At 40.2% G+C, this 18,891-nt stretch overlaps 3 protein-coding genes across 3 annotated transcripts in view; all 3 read left to right on the plus strand.

The window, feature by feature from the left end:
- plch1 (phospholipase C, eta 1) overlaps positions 1-6,406 on the plus strand; it is a 57,264-nt gene extending 50,858 nt beyond the window's left edge. The window contains exons 20-24 of the mRNA XM_034112961.1: positions 134-280; positions 660-739; positions 858-917; positions 1,349-1,739; positions 2,592-6,406. Of these exons, the coding sequence (XP_033968852.1) occupies positions 134-280; positions 660-739; positions 858-917; positions 1,349-1,739; positions 2,592-5,257 (3,344 nt within the window). The 3' untranslated portion in view covers positions 5,258-6,406. The remainder of the gene's footprint in view (positions 1-133; positions 281-659; positions 740-857; positions 918-1,348; positions 1,740-2,591) is intronic.
- A 1,577-nt stretch (positions 6,407-7,983) lies between these two features.
- LOC117468962 (extracellular calcium-sensing receptor-like) lies at positions 7,984-11,746 on the plus strand. The gene is made up of 11 exons (XM_034113349.1): positions 7,984-8,128; positions 8,270-8,361; positions 8,820-8,999; positions 9,133-9,321; positions 9,431-9,673; positions 9,755-9,979; positions 10,107-10,316; positions 10,429-10,552; positions 10,636-10,829; positions 10,954-11,235; positions 11,324-11,746. Exons 1-11 carry the CDS (start codon positions 7,984-7,986, stop codon positions 11,744-11,746), a joined length of 2,307 nt encoding a protein of 768 aa, XP_033969240.1.
- A 2,194-nt stretch (positions 11,747-13,940) lies between these two features.
- On the plus strand, positions 13,941-18,439 carry LOC117469026 (extracellular calcium-sensing receptor-like). Its single transcript, XM_034113420.1, has 12 exons — positions 13,941-14,013; positions 14,222-14,486; positions 14,742-14,983; positions 15,112-15,203; positions 15,496-15,675; positions 15,795-15,983; positions 16,080-16,574; positions 16,713-16,922; positions 17,027-17,150; positions 17,242-17,435; positions 17,647-17,937; positions 18,017-18,439. The coding sequence occupies exons 1-12, from the start codon at positions 13,941-13,943 to the stop codon at positions 18,437-18,439; spliced, it is 2,778 nt and encodes a 925-aa protein (XP_033969311.1).
- Positions 18,440-18,891: the final 452 nt, after the last annotated feature.

The following is an 18,891-nucleotide window of genomic DNA, read 5'->3' on the forward strand; positions in this document are numbered from 1 at the left end:
ATCCATGAAAAACACAAACCTCATCTTTCCATCTTTCCTCTTTTTCTGTTTTGTATAATACATGCTGTAATTATATACTGATGAAACACCTCCCGATTATAATGAACAAATGCTATGTGTGTTTTTTCCTCAGGTTTTAATCCAGTATGGGAGGAGACTCTGTCCTTCACCCTTCACATGGCTGAGGTGGTTTTGGTGCGTTTCCTTGTATGGGACCATGACCCAATTGGACGGGACTTTATTGGACAACGGACCGTTGCATTCAGCAGCCTGATGCCTGGTATGTGCAGACATCTTCAGTGTTTCCGTTTTTTTTTTTGGGAAAAAAAGTGAACTTTTTGTATGTGAATAACTTTAGTGGTGCACAGTATTTACTGGGAATTACACTTCTTATAGCTTTGACTCCCTAACACATAAACAAATGATTTTCCATGGTCATTGCTATGGTTATGGGCCACATTTTCCTGTGTTTAGTGAACCATGAAATGTATAGTAAAATACCTGTGGCTTGGTGAGTTATTTTTGTTATTTACATCCATCAGAGATATCCCTGAACTCCTGATGCCCTCTCCTTCTACAATCACCAGTCTGTTAACAGCTGACATCTTTCTTTGACTCCCTCTCACTCACATGGTTTCTCCCTTTATCTCTAACAACAGGTTACAGACATGTTTACTTGGAGGGGCTGACCGAGGCTTCCATCTTTGTGCATGTGTCAGTGCACGATGTCTATGGAAAGGTAAGTGCTGTACAGCCTGTTCATTGCAGCATCCCCCCGTTAAACCTTTTTCTCAACTGAGTTAAACTGGAAAAGAATACACATCCTTCCACTTAAGCTCAATCCTTTGTCTTTTTAGTGGAGCCCTCTAGTCCTGAACCCCAGCTTTACCATAATGCACTTTCTAGGATCTAACAAGGTATCCTGATGCTCTCAGGCTCTGTTTGGTGCTGCATGAAACAGCAATGCATGATGCAAAACTGCAGTTTGTGTCCTGCTGTATCTCCAATGACTTGTGTGTGACATTGATTATCTGATCCATACAGATTTCTGATAAGGTCATTTTTATGTATTAATTAAATCATTTTTGGATGTCTCATTTTCAACAAAGATGCATGCATAATCCTCAACAGCTTCCTTCATATTGTTTGTTGTTGTAACTTGAGGAGTAAGGGTGCCATCTACAGGCAATACATTTAAAAGCATGCAATGGTTAACATTTGCTGTGAACATTAACATTAAAGTTGTGTTCAGTCTATGTTCAAAGTGCATCTTGATTGATAAACGCTTTTATCTTTATGTATTTTCCGCTTCTCATTTATTTTTCTGGTCTGTTCCTCTTGCTCTCAGGGTCATCAGCTGCGAGGTATCCGAGGTTTGTTTAACCGCTCGTCCAAGTCTTCTGTGGATACAAACTCAGGTGGCCTTCGGAAACGCTCTATCAGTGATCACCTCCTGCGACGCACAGCAAGTGCCCCAGCAAAGGGACGAAAGAAGACAAAGATGGGGCTATCAGAGTCAGTGGCTTCAATTTCAGACCAAAAGAACGGCATGGGAGCAGAAGCAAGAGCAGAGGGCATGTCAGGGAAGGAAGGAGTTGTGGAGAAGCGTTTCAGCCAGCCACGAGTCCCCCTCAACCACAGACCTATCTCCATGCCCTTAGACAGGCTTATGCAAGGGCAGTTATCCATCTGCTCCCCAGACAAGGAACTGCATGATATTGGCTCAGACTCAGGCATCGGTGGGTATTTTTCTTTCATCATCTCAGTCAAAGAATTAAGAATTCTATTATGATAGGGATTTAGTCAAATGTGTGTTTCATTATCTAACACAAACCAATAACAACAACTATGTCATGTCTTTATTTGCCTTGGTAACAATTATGCTGTGGTATTGAAGTCATTTCTTTAAACTGTTGGACAAAATGTTTGTTCTCTTTGTTGTGATTGAATGCATGTAGTTTACATGTCTTGAAGCAGCATTTAGCATTACTTATATTGCAGATTGACCAATGTAAAATGTTTTTTTTTCTTTTCTTTTTTCTTATCCTGCTACAATTATGTAAAATGCATGTACAGTAACCATGTGAACTGACATACAACAGCCTTCTCTCCACAATACCTTAACATGCCTTTTCTGTCCCATCTTCATTTGTTGTGCTTTTCTTTATAGTAGAGAACTGACTAGGATAATCCTCCAGGTAATCTAAAATACCTATTGTCTGAAGGTTGCATCGTCCAAAACATACCAGTATTGCGTCCTCCCAGTGTATTTTGTCCAAAAGTGGTCTGAGAAGTATATTGCTGTGTCATTTGATCCCATTTGACCAAACCAATCCCATGAGACCATCTCTTTCCTAATCTGATGTCCACAAACATGGATTTCTCCTATTTTCAAAAAACTCCACAGCCTCATTTTCCAGCTTCCCCTTCACAGTCGTACTTGGTGATCCATTTGTCTGTGTATTGCTATTGCCTTGTATTGGCTGGACTGTTAATTGTCTTCATGTAATCGTTGGTTGGCTTGGTGTTCTTCTTAAAATGATATCAGCCTATTTATACTAATCGTGTTGTTCAATTATCTGTGTTCACAGGAGGTTGCCCCTTCAACAGGCCAAGGTCTTCCTCTTTGGACCCTTTCCTCGAATCGTCATTCTCTTTTCAAACAAACATCTCTTCCCCTTCTATGACGTACATCAATAGAAAAAAAGAATGTGACCAATCAGAGGAGGCTTCTTATCTAGTTATTGGTGGAAGAGAAGTGAGTAAGGAAGAGGATTATGCCAATTACCAGTCTAAAGAAAGTGGAGTCAATAAACCGAATAACATCTCAACAAGACAAGAGAGAAAGTGTTGTGTCTCACCTTCCTGGAACAGCCCGATGAAATCAGATAAACCAGAAACATCATCAAATAGCACAACAGGCACATCTGCTCCTTCAATCTCAGCATCCTCTTCCTCGAACCCCTCCTCTTTGCACCCTCTTTCCCCTATCAGTGGGGACTGCAATCTGAAGAGTCCCATCTCTTTGCATGACAGCACCATCTCCAGACTCATTGATGCTGTGTCCTTGGACAATGAGCAAGACACATGTGGCTCTATTTCTGCTCTGATTGGTCAATTTGAAAGAACTGTTGAACAGAATGATTCCCACACATCATCTCATGATCATACCCCTTTCCGCCAATCAAACGTCAGGCCTACCACCCCTAAAGATCTACGAGATGTAAGGTCTCCTCTGAATACAAGTACTGCATCTAATTACAGGAAACATCTAACAAGTCCCCAAAAAGTTGCTCAAAAAACAAATCATGAAATCCATTCACCACGTAAGATTTCCCAGGCTGTCCTGTCCAGCCCAGAGACTGCAGAGCTAGAGGATGTATACACCATTCTGGATGAGGAAGTGCTGTTGCCTGTATCGGTGTACAACCTTCACAAACAGACGGTCCATGTCCAGGCAGACGCTGGGGAAAGCACGTCCTCAAACAGCTTGGGTTCCTCTCCAGCGAAGGTGTTCCAGGGTTCAAGGAAAGGGCACAATGTGAGCTGGGAGGATATGAACAGAAAACGAGCTGGCAGTGAAAAAATTGAGGAGGCAGAGGAAAGTGTATACGAGGAAGTGTATGATCCCCCAGCACTAGCATTAGTACCAGAGAAAGAGCAGGGTACTTCTAAAAGGTACATAGGCTCCTCAGTAAACAACAACCAATTCCAGTTCCACCATGATTCAGCTGGGAATGCTTTTGCAGAAGTAGAGACAAATGTCGATGAGGATCCATTGGACATTATGACAAGAAATGGCAGCCAACGGGAGGGACTCATAAGTCCAACCAAAAGACAGGCTATTTATGAAAACCACGAGTCCACTCCAAACTATTACCAACAAAGGCAGCCTTCGTCACACCGCTATCCTCAACAGCAGTACCCCTCACATGCATTTTCACAGTGTCCTTCCCCAATGAATCAACCTTCCTATCATCACCAGAGCAACTCCCAGCTTCACAGACCCATCAACTGTAGAGCCTCCAATCCTAGTCCGCTGCGTCAGAACATCTTCCCAGTTTCTCAAAATAATTCTGATGCCTTTAACAACAGCAGAGACTTCAGCAGTTCCTCCAATCAACAGATGAGCTATAGTGGCAGCCAGATACCAAACCGGCCTCATCAAGATTGGCTAGGGTATAAACAGACGGAGATGGAGCGAGTAAGGCATACTTCTGAATGTCTCCCTGGCCAATCTGCCCTGTCTACAAACATCAGTAGAGACAGAGGCCTATATCTTCCTTCATCAGACTGTGATCCAGTGTACAGCCATCTGGACTATGACTGCATTACGCCCTCATCAGAGTCTTCTCAAAACACCCAGCCACACTGCCAAAGTCTACCACAATCATACACACCAACTCATTCATCGAGCCATAAGGTTTCGCTTGCTACTACAAAGAATCAGTCACAGCCTGAATCCAGACATTCTCTGCATTTAAATGTAGGCCATGTACCAACTCGACCCCAGTCTGGTACAATAGACCCCAAAGCTCCTAGCCCATGTAAGTCCAAGTCCCTGGGAGACCTGACCTCTGAAGACATATCATGCAACTTCCAGAGCAAATACCACATCATTAGCCGCAGTTTTATCACTCCAAATATGAGAAAGCAAAAGAGGGTGGGCGCCATGGGGGAAGTAACTTTCCAATCACAGTCTTGCGATCCACTCACAGAACAGCTGCGTAAACTGGTCAGTTTAGAAGTGGATGACTGTGACAGAGATATACCCCAACCTCCTCAGTTGTGTCAGGCAGCAAAACCCCCACTGTCACAGCCACAGGCAACCAGTGTAGCTCCTGTTGTTCCTAGGGATGTAGATGATTCACCTCCCCCCCTTACCCGGCGTCTATCTTCACGGAGCCAAAGCCGAGTGCGTCACATCAATAGTCGGGCTCGCGAAAGACAGCAAGAGGCTCTAAAGCCAAGGGCAGGTGTGATGATCAATAGTACCTCCAGCATCGGTGGAGTGGTATTGAGGAATAAACCAGCCTCACATAATCCACCAGCTAACAGACACTCCACTGGTTCTTACATAGCAGGCTACCTTGGTCAGTTGGAGGACAGGGGACTTCCTGAAGGAGCCTGTACATCATTACGTTATGGAAACAGGGATCATTATGGAGATCGGTACTATACAGATGACTCTCTTCCACCTGGTGATGCCAACCACTCTGCGTCAGAGCCGGAGGTGTACTTTCTGCTTCGACTGTAACTCTGACCATAACCTTAAATAAGTTTAACAATCAAGCAATGATTCTTGATAATGTTCAATACCAAAAGCCAGAAGATCTAGGAAATGAATACACACTGTTGTTTGTTCCAATGTTCACAGACCAGTAGGTTTTCATTATAACCGTCGAATAAATCTTAACCTGGGCTTTTTCTAGAGAAAGATACGGTCTGTACAATGTAAGCGAGACCTCACATGTATTCCAGGGTTGGATCTGACAGCATGAATTTCCTGTATGAAATGTCCACTATTCAATAGTGAATGGTCTTTCTAGTCTGGCAGTCTATTGTCTATATTCTGCTTGATGTGTGTGTACTTTGGGACTTTAATTTCCTTCCAAATGGCTTCCTAGACTGATTGTACACATATGTGTTCTCTTAGTCCCTGTGATGTACTGTCAAAAATGTGTAAATTGACTATGAAGCAAAAAAAAGAGAGGGAATGTCTTTCTATGTATTATGTGAATGTGTAGTATAATCCAACAGCTACATTTAATAGATGGGGTTCCTCCTTTCAAAGATAAAATGTAAGTCTTCCTTCTCTTTTTAGTGGTATTCCTTTAATTGTGTTATGTGTTAACATTTCTGTCATTGTTTTTAATCTGAGATGGGTTTTAGTTGAGAACAAACTCTAACTGTACATTTATGTTTGTGCATGTTACCTGTGAACATGTCAAGCATGACTATGCACAAATGTATACAATAGATGTTGCATCGCCCAACATTTGCACAGAAAAAGAGTTGGATAAACAGAGGACATAGGCGTGTTTGTATTAGTTGCAATACAGTACATAAACTTCCATGCTTGGACTTGGTGTTTTCTATGATTTCCAACATTTGAAAAAGAAAAAGGATTGCAAACTATTAAACATTTGAAGTTGAAAGTTGTTATTTTATTTTATAATTGCTTTGATACAGACTGCAAAATTAAGCTCTTGTTGGTAACAGTTGTTTAATTTTATTAGAACTTGAAGAAATGAAAATACAGTGACTACAGTAACTGAGGTGAGTTTTTATTTTTTATTGTTTCAGTGTTACGCCATCCTTTTCTCTTTGTCATTTTGCTCATCGGAGGACTGTGAGCTTTTTCTTACCAATGCAATAAAACATTGAAATACTTGATTTCAACAAATTCCATGTTTTTTTCCTGTTTATCTGAAAACGCTATACACAGAACATACAACTGATAATTAGCTCAAGCTCAAAATGTATTGGTTTGAAGTCACAAACAGCCTCTTTCCCCATATGCCACCTTGGCACATAATGGGATGTAATTGCTCATGAAATTACTGTGTAATAGGGCTGACAAATGGCACACCTGTTGCTCTGGGTAAACAATTCCCAGTACTGGGTCTGACAGTGTAATATTCCTGAGAAATCTAAAAGAAAAATATACTTAGAGTTGGTTTATTCTTTCATGCTCACTTTTCAGCTCATTAAGAAAAAGAATAAGCAGCCTCCCGAAACATTTCACTTAAGGTACATTATCCCAGTTACCTGAGGTCATTCAAAATACATCATACGGTACTATCTATAGGAAAAACACTGTACACACCTACAACACCCACAACTTGCACGCTAATCACTTGCATTTTCCACTATCACTCTAGAGATGAATAATTGTGGATTGTGTCATCAGTTTTACTTCCCTGCAAAACGCTTTACACCTGTTATAAACACTCACATCAACACCTTACTTGAGCTAAATGGGGGTGTGGTTGTGTGTTAGTCAAGATACCATTCATTTAATATAGTAACCTTGTTATTGGAGTCTTTTACCAAACGAAACATGTTTCTGTTTATAGTGTCCTCTTTTCGCAGGTTACTGGCATGAGGCTATGATGTTACATTTGGACATGCAGATTTAATGGGATCTTTCTTTTGTACCAGGAACTGTTGTCCATGAGGTGTCGTTTCTTTTTAATTTGTATTCAATCTATCGTCAGGGTTGATTAAGTGGCTTTGATGTGTCTTGGATTTGCACAGACTCAATGTATTGATGCATAATCCCACATTCAGATAACAATTACCTGTATGTGTAAAATGTTCAGAACAGCTGCATCGATGTCTTGGTTCCCATGGCTTCTCACTCGGTGGCCATCCTCAGCCCTCTACCTGCTGCTTATCAGTGTAGGGGGCCGACAGACAGGGCTGGAGGTCGTCCAGGCAGTACAGTGCACCCAGTGGGCAGCAACGAGCAGCAAGAGCAATTTCCAGGATGGAGATATGGTTATTGGTGGACTTTTTAATCTATATTACACACCATCAGCTGTAGAGCAAGGATTTACCAAGCTGCCTCATTACAAACCTTGCACTGGGTAATACTGAATGTATGGTGGTTGTTTTTCTGCACATTGTCTGCATTTTTTAAATTGTCTGTCAACATCACAACTTTACAAATAATTTGTTTAACTTTTTTGTTTGAAAAAAAGTTATAGAATAATGAAACATGTTTTATCCAATTATTGATAAAACATGTTAAATGTGCATGTATCTGAGATAAGCATTTTTTTATTATAGTAAAATAATTGGATATTTTTGATTGAAAAACATGATGTTGGTATATATTACATTTTTGGACATTAACAGCTTTTACAATTCTGACCATGTTCATTCACAGTTTTTTAAATTTTGTTTACATTATTCACTATTCCTTTCTTTTCCTATGCTCTCAGTTTAGATTTAATGTCTTTAAAAAATACATATGCTATGGTGTTTGCCTTGGAGGAAATCAATCGTAACAGCACCCTGCTACCAGGAGTAAAGCTTGGCTACCGTTTACTGGATAGCTGTTTCAATTCTCTCTGGGCTCTGCAATCCGCTCTGTCACTGATCGGAGGAGACGCACACAGCTGCAACTCAACAGCCTCTACTAGTTCTGCAACTTATGATCAACCTGGAGAGAAAGCAGGTATGACTTGATATCATTTACTAAGTATTTTTTTTATATTTTAAAAACATTGTCTTAATGTATTTATTTGTGAAATGCTATCAGGTGGTCAGTCTGTTCCTTTGCTTATTGGTGCTGCGTCGTCAACAACAACCCTAATTCTTTCCCGGATCCTGGGGCCTCTCTCTGTGCCACTTGTGAGTTGATTAACCTGGAGCGATGAACTTCTGATTCACTTTTGTATGCACATCAAGAGGGAGATGCTATTTTAAAAACATTTTAATTGAAATTAAATCAGAATCAGAATCAGAATACCTTTATTAGTCCCACAGAGGGGAAATGTACATTGTTACAGCAGAAAAGAGCCAAAGACAGCTTAATGTTACCTAAGCATGCATACAAAAAGTACTAAAGATAAAACAATTAATTATAATAAAAAAGTTACACATTTTACAAAAATACACATCCTGTAACAGTTCTGAGGATTTAGTAGCACAGTTTTAACGGCACATATATATATATATATATATATATATTGCACATATTGCACATATTGCACATAGTTGGTATTTAACAACAAGAGATGTTATACACAGTAGTCTGTGTTGTTGTGAAAAGCAGTGTGAAATAATATGTTCCTACTTGTTTCTCTCAGATCAGCTACTTGGCAAGCTGCCCCTGTCTTAGTGACAGATACAAGTTTCCCAACGTCTTCAGAACAATCCCCAGTGATTTATACCAAGCCAGGGCCATGGCTCAACTGGCCATTCGCTTCCGCTGGACTTGGATAGGAGCCGTGGTTATAAACAATGATTATGGTAATTTGGCGATACAGGTGTGTATGTTTTTGTTATTACTGCATATTGTACTATAAATTGCCTGATAAAAACACTCCCACTGTTTTCTTACATACAGTATAGAATACAGATTACAAAACATGTATGCATTTTTCTTGTTTTGACCTTTAGACATTTCAGAAAGAGACTCAGGGGAAAGGGGTGTGTTTGGAGTTCATAGAGACTGTTGGCAGAGAAACTATTTTAATCGACGCCAGACGTGCAGCCCTCAAAATCCAAGCTTCGACTGCGAAGGTCATTCTGATATTTTGCTGGTATACAGATGTAAAGAAAGTATTTCTGGAACTAGCAAAGATACATGTGAGCAACTGGCATGGATTTGTATATATCCCTATGTGTTCATCACTAAAGAAATATATTGTTTGTTTAAAAAAAAATGTCATTGGATTTTAATTTGCTTTTACTGTAGGTGACAGACAGACAGTTTCTCGCCAGTGAGGCTTGGAGCACAAGTGATGAAATTCTCAAAGATCTTGCCATCTCTAAAGTGGCCAGTGGTGTTCTTGGTGTGGCGATTCGAAGTTCAAAAATACCCGGATTTGAAAACTATCTCAGGAGTTTGCACCCAACTCGTCGTCCTGATGATGATTTCTTACGAGAATTCTGGGAAATGGAGTTTGGATGCAGTCCAGGAGCTACACAATCACAGGCAGTGCCTCTGTCTTCATATTTGTCTCCACTAAAGAAATTGAACAATCGGTTAAATGTTTCTACTTTATCTCTTTCCAACAAGTCCCTTATGAAAGCTTCACTTCCACCGTGCAGCGGCAGAGAGTCCCTGGAGGAAGTGCAGAATCACTTCACTGACACCTCCCAGCTGAGGGTGGCATATAATGTTTATCTTGCTGTTTATGCTGCAGCCCACGCCCTCCACAGCCTTCTGTCCTGCCCCAACAGAGACAGCTCATCTGGAAGGATCTCCAGCTGCTCTTTTTCAAAACAGATCAAACCCTTTGAGGTAAACACAATTATACCCAAGTCCTCTTATCTGTCATAGCTCTTGAAAACAAAGTGAATATTATCAATACATGTTTTAATTAATAATTTTAAATGTCATCAGTGTCTTAAGCATTTGATACTTTCAGCTGTTGCAGAGTTTGAACAAAGTAAACGTCACCACACCACAAGGGGAAATGTTTTATTTCGAAGGTGCTGACATCCCAGCAAAGTACGACCTTGTTAACTGGCAGAACACCCCTGAGGGGTCACTCAAACTTGTTTTGATTGGTCGCGTTGACGGGTTTGACATCAACCTTAATGAGTCAGCAATTGAGTGGAACTCAGGATCGAATCAGGTAGTTAGATCAACAAGTTATCTCATGGCTACTAACATATTTGCTATTGAAATGAACGCCAGCGTTGATTTACAAGATGGCATTGAAAAACATTATTGTGCTTGTTGTTTAGGTGCCTGTGTCAGTGTGCAGTGAGAGCTGTCCACCAGGCACCAGAAAGGCAAACAGGAAAGGAAAACCTCTCTGCTGCTTTGACTGTATCCCATGTGCTGAAGGAGAGATAAGCAATGAAACTGGTGAGGGAATAACCACAAAAGACAACTTTAATTTCCCTTTTTGTGTTTTACTTTCCTTCCCTCTTTCCTTTTTCCTCTCCCAGGTTCCCTTCTTTGTGAGCGTTGTCCATCTGAGTTTTGGTCCAATGTAGAACAAACTGCCTGCATCCCTCGACAGCTGGACTTCCTTTCCTTTAATGAAACCTTAGGAATTACTCTGACTACAGCAGCTGTGTCTGGTGCAGCGGTGACAACAGCCGTGTTTGTTCTTTTTCTTTATTACCGTCAGACACCAGTGGTAAGAAACCAGAATAATAAAACAAAGATTGTTGTATTCATTTGAAATTCTTTCACATTTTTGTGTATAAAACATTAATGTATAAATCACCACCTCTTTGTCTGTAAATCTGATTCACCTCAAGGTGCGAGCCAACAATTCAGAACTGAGCTTCCTGCTTCTCCTGTCACTGAAGCTCTGCTTCCTGTGCTCTCTGGTGTTCATTGGTCGTCCATCAGTGTGGACTTGTCGGTTCCAGCAGGCAGCATTTGGGATCAGCTTTGTACTTTGTGTCTCCTGCCTGCTGGTCAAAACCCTCGTAGTTCTTGCTGTTTTCCGCTCAGCTCGGCCTGGTGCTGGAGCCTTGATGAAGTGGTTTGGTCCAGGCCAACAGAGAGGAAGCGTCTGCCTATTTACATCCATACAGGTGCGAATATTTTTGTATTCATAAAATGATAACCTTTCTAAACGTGTTGTAAAAAAATAACACTTAACTGTTTGTTTTTTTCATATAGATTATAATCTGTGCTACCTGGCTGTCCCTCAGCCCCCCTGTGCCTCAGCGTGACCTTGGTTTCCAAGGGTCAAAGGTCACCCTTGAGTGTGCCATGTCCTCAGTGGTGGGCTTCTCTCTGGTTTTGGGCTACATTGGTCTGCTGGCTTGCACCTGCCTCCTCTTGGCCTTTTTTACTCGGAAACTCCCTGACAACTTCAATGAAGCCAAACTGATCACCTTCAGCATGCTGATTTTCTGTGCGGTCTGGATAGCTTTTGTCCCTGCGTATGTTAGCTCTCCTGGAAAGTATGTTGTCGCTGTTGAGATTTTTGCAATCCTGGCTTCTAGCTATGGTTTGCTGCTCTGCATTTTTGCCCCAAAATGTTTCATAATAATTTTAAAGCCTGAGAAAAACACTAAGAAACACCTCATGGCAAGGTAGTTCGTCTGATGTCAGTCAATGTGAACTTATAACTCTTTTTTAAACATGTGGAGAAAATGGCCTACCAACTTTCCACAGCCTGGTGTCATGCAATTGTTCATGTGTAAGTGTGTCAATTCTTCAATATAATTAAAACTGTTTATTTGCTTTTATGAAATTAATAAACGCCTTTCAGCCACACATAATTATGGCTCAAATTGTAATATATAAGTTTATGTTTTCTGTTCTTAGATGTCAACAAATGTTAAGCTTACTAAGATGTTAGTTATTTTCATGGCATTTTTGTGGTTGGTTGTTCTCTTTTTCTGTTTTGAATAAACTCTTCGTTGCTTTCTCAAAAAATCTATCTTTGATAAAAATTACACCAAATGAAAATATATTTAATATACATTTATTTACAATTAATATACACACATTTAAAGTAATACATACAGTTGAAACACTAATCACTTTAAAGAAGGAATGACATAACATATGTTATGTTGATAACAAAATATACATAATTGTTCCACTGCATGTACCAAGTACCAACCACTAGATGGAAGTATAACTCCATGTCCTGATACCTCATCTCTGCATTTCTTCGTTATGGACATTTCATTGACATCACATTGGCTTGTACAGCTGTGCCACATATGTCTCATTCTCTACAGCTACTAAGAGTATTTGCCCTTAAAATAATAATATAGAGTAGCTGTGAGCCCATGTGCTAAAACTAAACAAATAATGTGTCCACTATATTCACAAAGAATAACAAAAGGAGAAAGTGATTAGGACTTTTAGAGCAGGTTGATCAAAGCACTTTGCAGAAACCAACTTTTTATATTCAACAAGCAACAAGACAATTATACAAATATGTGTTCCTGCTAAACATGTTTAAACAAAATCAGCCCCTGAATGTACCATTTAACTAGGTTTTGCAATATTTACCATCAAATCAACTTAGAAACAATGATCTTTAAATGTTTAATCCCCCAGCCAGAATATCTCTCACAAGAGTCACCTGGACTTTGTTCAGACAACATAAAGTGGTTTCAAAGGCCTGCCCTAAGTGTTTTTCTGTTGCATAATATCAATTCTGAATGAAGTATCTCTAAAGTATTTTTACCTTCCCTCCTCATATTTTCCTTCACGTTTACTTTTAACATCTATAAGGCAGATCCTGTGTAAATCACAGTGAGGATTTGCCATTAATTGCAATTTCTTTAGCAGGTTGTTTTGAATGCCCACATTGTTCACTCAGTCCCACGAGTTTAAGTTCATGTAGCTACAGAATAATAATTAATCTACTGTAAATAACAAATGCTGGTAGCAGGTGAGCCCTGATGCAAAATGAAAAACAACAAGCATGACCATAGCTTATTTCTTCCCCTCTTTGCCTCCTCTCTGCCAGTGTGTAGAGGGATGTAAGTGCTTGTAAAATGAAGAAAAAATTAAAATTAGCATTTGTACACCTGTAGTTTAAACAGTCATCTCAGACAAGATCACCTTGTAGTGTTTTAAACCAGGGCAAAGTCAGCCTTGCTTCCCCAACCCATTTCCCTTTAGGCCTACCATTGTTTTTCTGTTTAGTCCTTTACTGATACATGCCATTCTTGGTGCTATGGCCTATTGGTGACATTTAGCAAAACAAATTGGGCTAAGTTACATAGATGTAGCAGGTTCCCTTAATTTCCAGCTACACTGAAAGGTCATAATGGTGATGACTGGCCTGTTTCTTTGCTGTATAAGTTGCTATCTGCTATGTGTTGGCCATATGAACGCAAGATGCTCCGGCAGGCCTATGATGCTTATGGCTGCACTCCTGAGATGTTGGGGCTGCTTTGAAATTGGCAGAGAGTTGTTGTGACATTAATTTTTCTCTTTGGCAATAATAAGTGTATGGGTGCTCTGGAAACTTTTCCAGATATAAACACACACAAATTATCTTAGCAACAAAAACATTTTCCAAAAGGTCATGATGAACTTTAATTGAAAGAACAGAACCAAAGTGTGAGAGGTGTGGCCCTGTGGATTCATGCTCTGAGTGTTGGGAATTAAAATCTAACTCCATTGGGATATCTGCGGTCACTGCCCTCCAGGCAAATACTGTACTTTCTGTATCAAACAGCAGTCAGTCATTTTATAATTGTTTTTCTCTCACCTTTGAGAGAAGTTATTCGGTTCAGTGCCATCCTGTTTATATCATGCCACCATGGGCTTTACAGATGTTATAAAAAGACAGACCAAGATCGATGTTGTGCAGAGAAGTAGGGGGAGTTTGTCAAGTACGTATTCAGTGCAAGTGTTATCTCTTGTAATATACTTTTTGTCATTGACATGTATTTGTATTTACAGGGGAATGTCTCAATGATGCATAAAAGGGATTTAATTATATTTGAATTTCAGGAACTGTTAACTGTTTCTTATGCCTCTTTTTTATGTGTGTTGTGCAAATGAGAATCTATCTAACTGAACACGTTGTGTCCAAAACAGCTGCATCCATGTCTTGGTTCTCCTGGCTCTTCACTCTGAGGCTGTGCTCAGCCGCATTGCTGCTTCTGGTGGGCAGTCAGCTGGGGCTCAGGCTGGGATTACAGATGGTTCAGACAGTGACTTGTACACAGTGGGCTACACCGAGCGATCAGGGTCTGTTCAAGGATGGAGATGTAGTAATTGGTGGGCTCTTTAGTCTTTTTCACAATCCTCCAGCTATAGACAACGGCTTCACCGAGCTGCCACACAACAAACCTTGCACTGGGTAAAACTCTGAACTGCTCTATCTACTGTGAAAACTGTATAATATATATGCATTTGACAAAATAATCATATCAGTTCAATAGGCAGTTAACTATTATTTTTGTCTAAACATTCACATATATCTTTCTTGATAAAAGGATGTTATTATAGTTACCTCTTTAATGTTGACAGAAAAGTATCACCTATTCTTAACACAGATTACACATCTTCACAGTCACATTTGAATGATATTTTCTCCTCTATCCCTCTCATGCAGTTTGGAATATCTTCCATTACAGTATATGTATGCTATGGTGTTTGCGCTGGAGGAAATCAATCATAGTAACAGCTTGCTGCCAGGTGTGAAGCTGGGCTACCGTATTCGTGATAGCTGTGCCCTACCCTCCTGGGCCATGCAGGCAGCACTGTCTCTGGTTGGAGGAGACAGTGCTACCTGTGATTTAGCAGCTCCGCCAGAGTATTCTTCTGTGTATGGAGAGGGGATCGGAGAAAGGACAGGTACACATTAACATTGTTTGGTACTAATGAAAATCCTACTCTTATAATAATAGGCAAATGAAATGAAACTCTGCAATAATGTGTTCAAAACAGTTAAGTTATTGTATTATATCTTATAATGTCATCAGGTGATCAGCCTGTTCCTTTGATCATTGGTGGTTCTTCGTCTATAACAGCCATGATACTCTCAAGAATCCTGGCGCCACTCTCCATACCTTTAGTAGGTACCATATACATCTGCTTAGTTTAACCACAATTGAAACATTCTGATTTAAAAATGCAATTTGTTGTCTTAATGTTAAATTGTAACTTTCACAAACACTGTGGTTAAACATTTACCACATTTACCAGGAACGTTTTTTATGTTTTCTCATATTTATTTTGTTGCCCTCACAACATACACAGTCTTCTTAAGAAACACATTCTCTCTGTGAAAATTATAAACTAGTGTGTGATTTTAGAACATCTATTTATGTATATATATATTTTTTCTTTTTTATCTTTTACTGTAGATGAGCTACACAGCCAGCTGCCCCTGTCTAAGTGACAGGCTCCAGTATCCTAACTTCTTCAGGACAATGCCCAGTGATATTTACCAAGCCCGGGCTATTGCCCAACTTGCAATACGCCTAAATTGGACCTGGATTGGAGCAGTGATAGCAAACAACGATTATGGCCATGTGGCAATAAAGGTTATTCATTTTGTCCTATTATAAATGTTATGGCATCTGTATAAGACATCTGCCTAAATACAATATTTGAAACCTTTTCTCACCTGATGTTTTTTGCTCCTTTCGACTGTTTATGGCAGGTATTTCAGGAGGAGACGCAGGGGGCAGGGGTGTGCCTGGCATTCATAGAGACTCTGCAAAGGGAAAACATTGTGATGGATGCTAGACGAGCAGCCCTCACAATTCAGGCCTCAACTGCAAAAGTGATTCTGATCTTTACCTGGTACACAGATGTGAGGGAGCTGTTTCTGCAACTCGCCAACATAAATGTGAGCAATTGAAACTACATTGTGAACTGAATCTGTAAATAATAATAGCTAATCTCATTTGAGGAACATTATACCTTTTTGTGTTGCTTTCACTAGGTGACTGATAAACAGTTTCTGGCCAGTGAGGCTTGGAGCACCAGTGGTAATCTGCTTCAAGATCCTATCACTTCTAATGTGGCTAGTGGTGTTCTTGGTGTGGCAATTCGAAGTTCAGCAATACCTGGATTTGAACATTTTCTCAGAGGTTTGAACCCCTCTTTACGACCTGATGATAAGTTCTTATGGGAATTCTGGGAAATGGTGTTTGGTTGTAGTCCTGGGGCCTCACCACTCTCTACGAGTTCACCGTCTCCCACAGACCGGTTGTCTCAGAAAGCTTCACTTCCACCGTGCAGTGGCAGAGAGTCCCTGGAGGAAGTGCAGAATCTCTTCACTGACACCTCTCAACTGAGAGTGACATATAATGTTTATCTTGCTGTTTATGCTTCAGCCCACGCCCTCCACAACCTTCTGTCCTGCCCCAACAGAGACAGCTCACCTGGAAACATCAGCTCCACCTGCTCCTCTCCAAAACAGATCAAACCCATAGAGGTAAACACAACTATGTCCATTTCAAAACACATTTTAATTGAGGACATTAAGAGTAAAAGTGTTTTTCTATGTGACAAATGCAGCTGTGTAATTTACCTTTAGGTTTAGAAATATTTACTACAATTGTGTTGCTTTCAGGTGTTGCACCACTTGAACAACTTGAATTTCACCACACCACAGGGGGAAATGTTTTATTTTCAAGAGGGCAACACTCCAGCAAAGTACGACCTTGTTAACTGGCAGAACACCCCTGAGGGGTCACTCAAACTAGTTTTGATTGGACGTGTGGACGGGTTTGACATCAACCTTGACCCGTCAGCTATTCAGTGGAACACAGGATCCAATCAGGTGAAAGGAACAGGGAAATTGATCAAGGCTAAAATGTCTTTCCAGTTCAAATGTTTAGAAGAATATATTTTGTACTAAAGAATACGGTTTTACTTGTTGTTTAGGTGCCTGTTTCAGTGTGCAGTGAGGGCTGTTCCCCAGGTTTCCGAAAGGCCAACAGGAAGGGAGAACCTCTCTGCTGCTTTGACTGTATCCCTTGTGCTGAAGGAGAGATAAGCAATCACACTGGTAAAAAGAAATAACCACATAAGATATTCTTTACTTTGTAATATGATTTCAGGTCATCCTCAGTGTTCCTATGTTTCCTACTCCTCCCCAGGTTCCCTTATCTGTGAGCGTTGTCCATCTGAGTTTTGGTCTAATGCTAAACGAACTGCCTGCGTACCTCGCCAGCTGGACTTCCTTTCCTTTAATGAAACATTGGGCTTTATCCTGGCCACAGTAGCTGTGTCTGGTGTCTCTGTGACAACAGCTGTGTTTGTAGTTTTTATTTACTACCGTCAAACACCTATGGTAAGAAACCAGACTAAAGCGATAGAGAAACAGTACATTTTGTAAAACTAATTTGTAATTTGTTGTAGGACAGTATATTCACTCTGAAATAATATAATGCTGCATTGCTTGATATGCAAATATATGTTTAAAATACTTTAAATTAATCTGTTCTGTGCTGTTAATGTTCTAGCCTTTTTATTACCAATTCAATACCAATTCCTATTTGCAGGTGCGAGCCAACAATTCAGAACTGAGCTTCCTGCTTCTCCTGTCGCTGAAGCTCTGCTTCCTGTGCTCTCTGGTGTTCATTGGTCGTCCATCAGTGTGGACTTGTCGGTTCCAGCAGGCAGCATTTGGGATCAGCTTTGTACTTTGTGTCTCCTGCCTTAAAGTCAAGACCATAGTAGTTCTTGCAGCTTTCCGCTCAGCTCGGCCTGGTGCTGGATCCTTAATGAAGTGGTTTGGCCCAGGCCAACAGAGAGGAAGTGTCTGCCTATTTTCCTGTATCCAGGTCAGATTTGCAAAGCATCTATTTAATAACACGATGAAAAAATGTACTTGCATTACCCTAACATTGTAAAATGTTTTTTTTCATTAAGGTTTTCATCTGTATTGTTTGGCTGTCCCTCAGCCCCCCTGTGCCTCAAGCTGACTTGACTATTCCAGGGTTAAAGGTCACCCTTGAGTGTGCCATGTCCTCAGTGGTGGGCTTCTCTCTGGTTTTGGGCTACATTGGTCTGTTGGCTTGCACCTGCCTCCTCTTAGCCTTTCTTGCTCGGAAACTCCCTGACAACTTTAATGAGGCCAAACTGATCACCTTCAGCATGCTGATTTTCTGTGCTGTCTGGATAGCTTTTGTCCCTGCGTACATTAGCTCTCCCGGGAAATACACTGTTGCTGTGGAGATTTTTGCAATCCTTGCATCTAGTTTTGGCTTGCTGCTCTGCATTTTTGCCCCCAAATGTTTTGTCATTCTTTTGAGGCCTGAGAAAAACACTAAAAAACACCTGATGGCTAGATAATGCATCTAGAAAAAGATGGTACAGGATATAAATCCTCTAAACCAGACACTGAAACTAGAACAAGAAGATAACTCATAATATCACAGTATACATGTTTATAAGATAAGAATATCTCATAGATTACATGGATACACTTACAATGTAAACTTTTTGATTTTCCAATATGACCAATATTCTCTGTACAGCCATTGTTAGGTTATCTTAGATTTCTTTCAATTTGCATGCATTCATTATATTCATTCAGTTTTGTATTATGGAAATAAAAAAGTGACCTTACTAAAAGTGTTTTCTGTGATTTATTCTCTGTTAAAGACTGAAAGTCAGAAATGGCAGTGTAATGATGTACATTCAAGGTGTTTAACAACTAAACAATTCAGTATCTGTGCCTGATATCAACATATATGTTTGGATACTGCAATTATTAAGGGGAAGTAAAATATGCTTTATTAAAT

This window comes from Trematomus bernacchii, unplaced genomic scaffold (assembly GCF_902827165.1).
Source record: "Trematomus bernacchii unplaced genomic scaffold, fTreBer1.1, whole genome shotgun sequence".
Classification (NCBI taxonomy): Eukaryota; Metazoa; Chordata; class Actinopteri; order Perciformes; family Nototheniidae; genus Trematomus; species Trematomus bernacchii.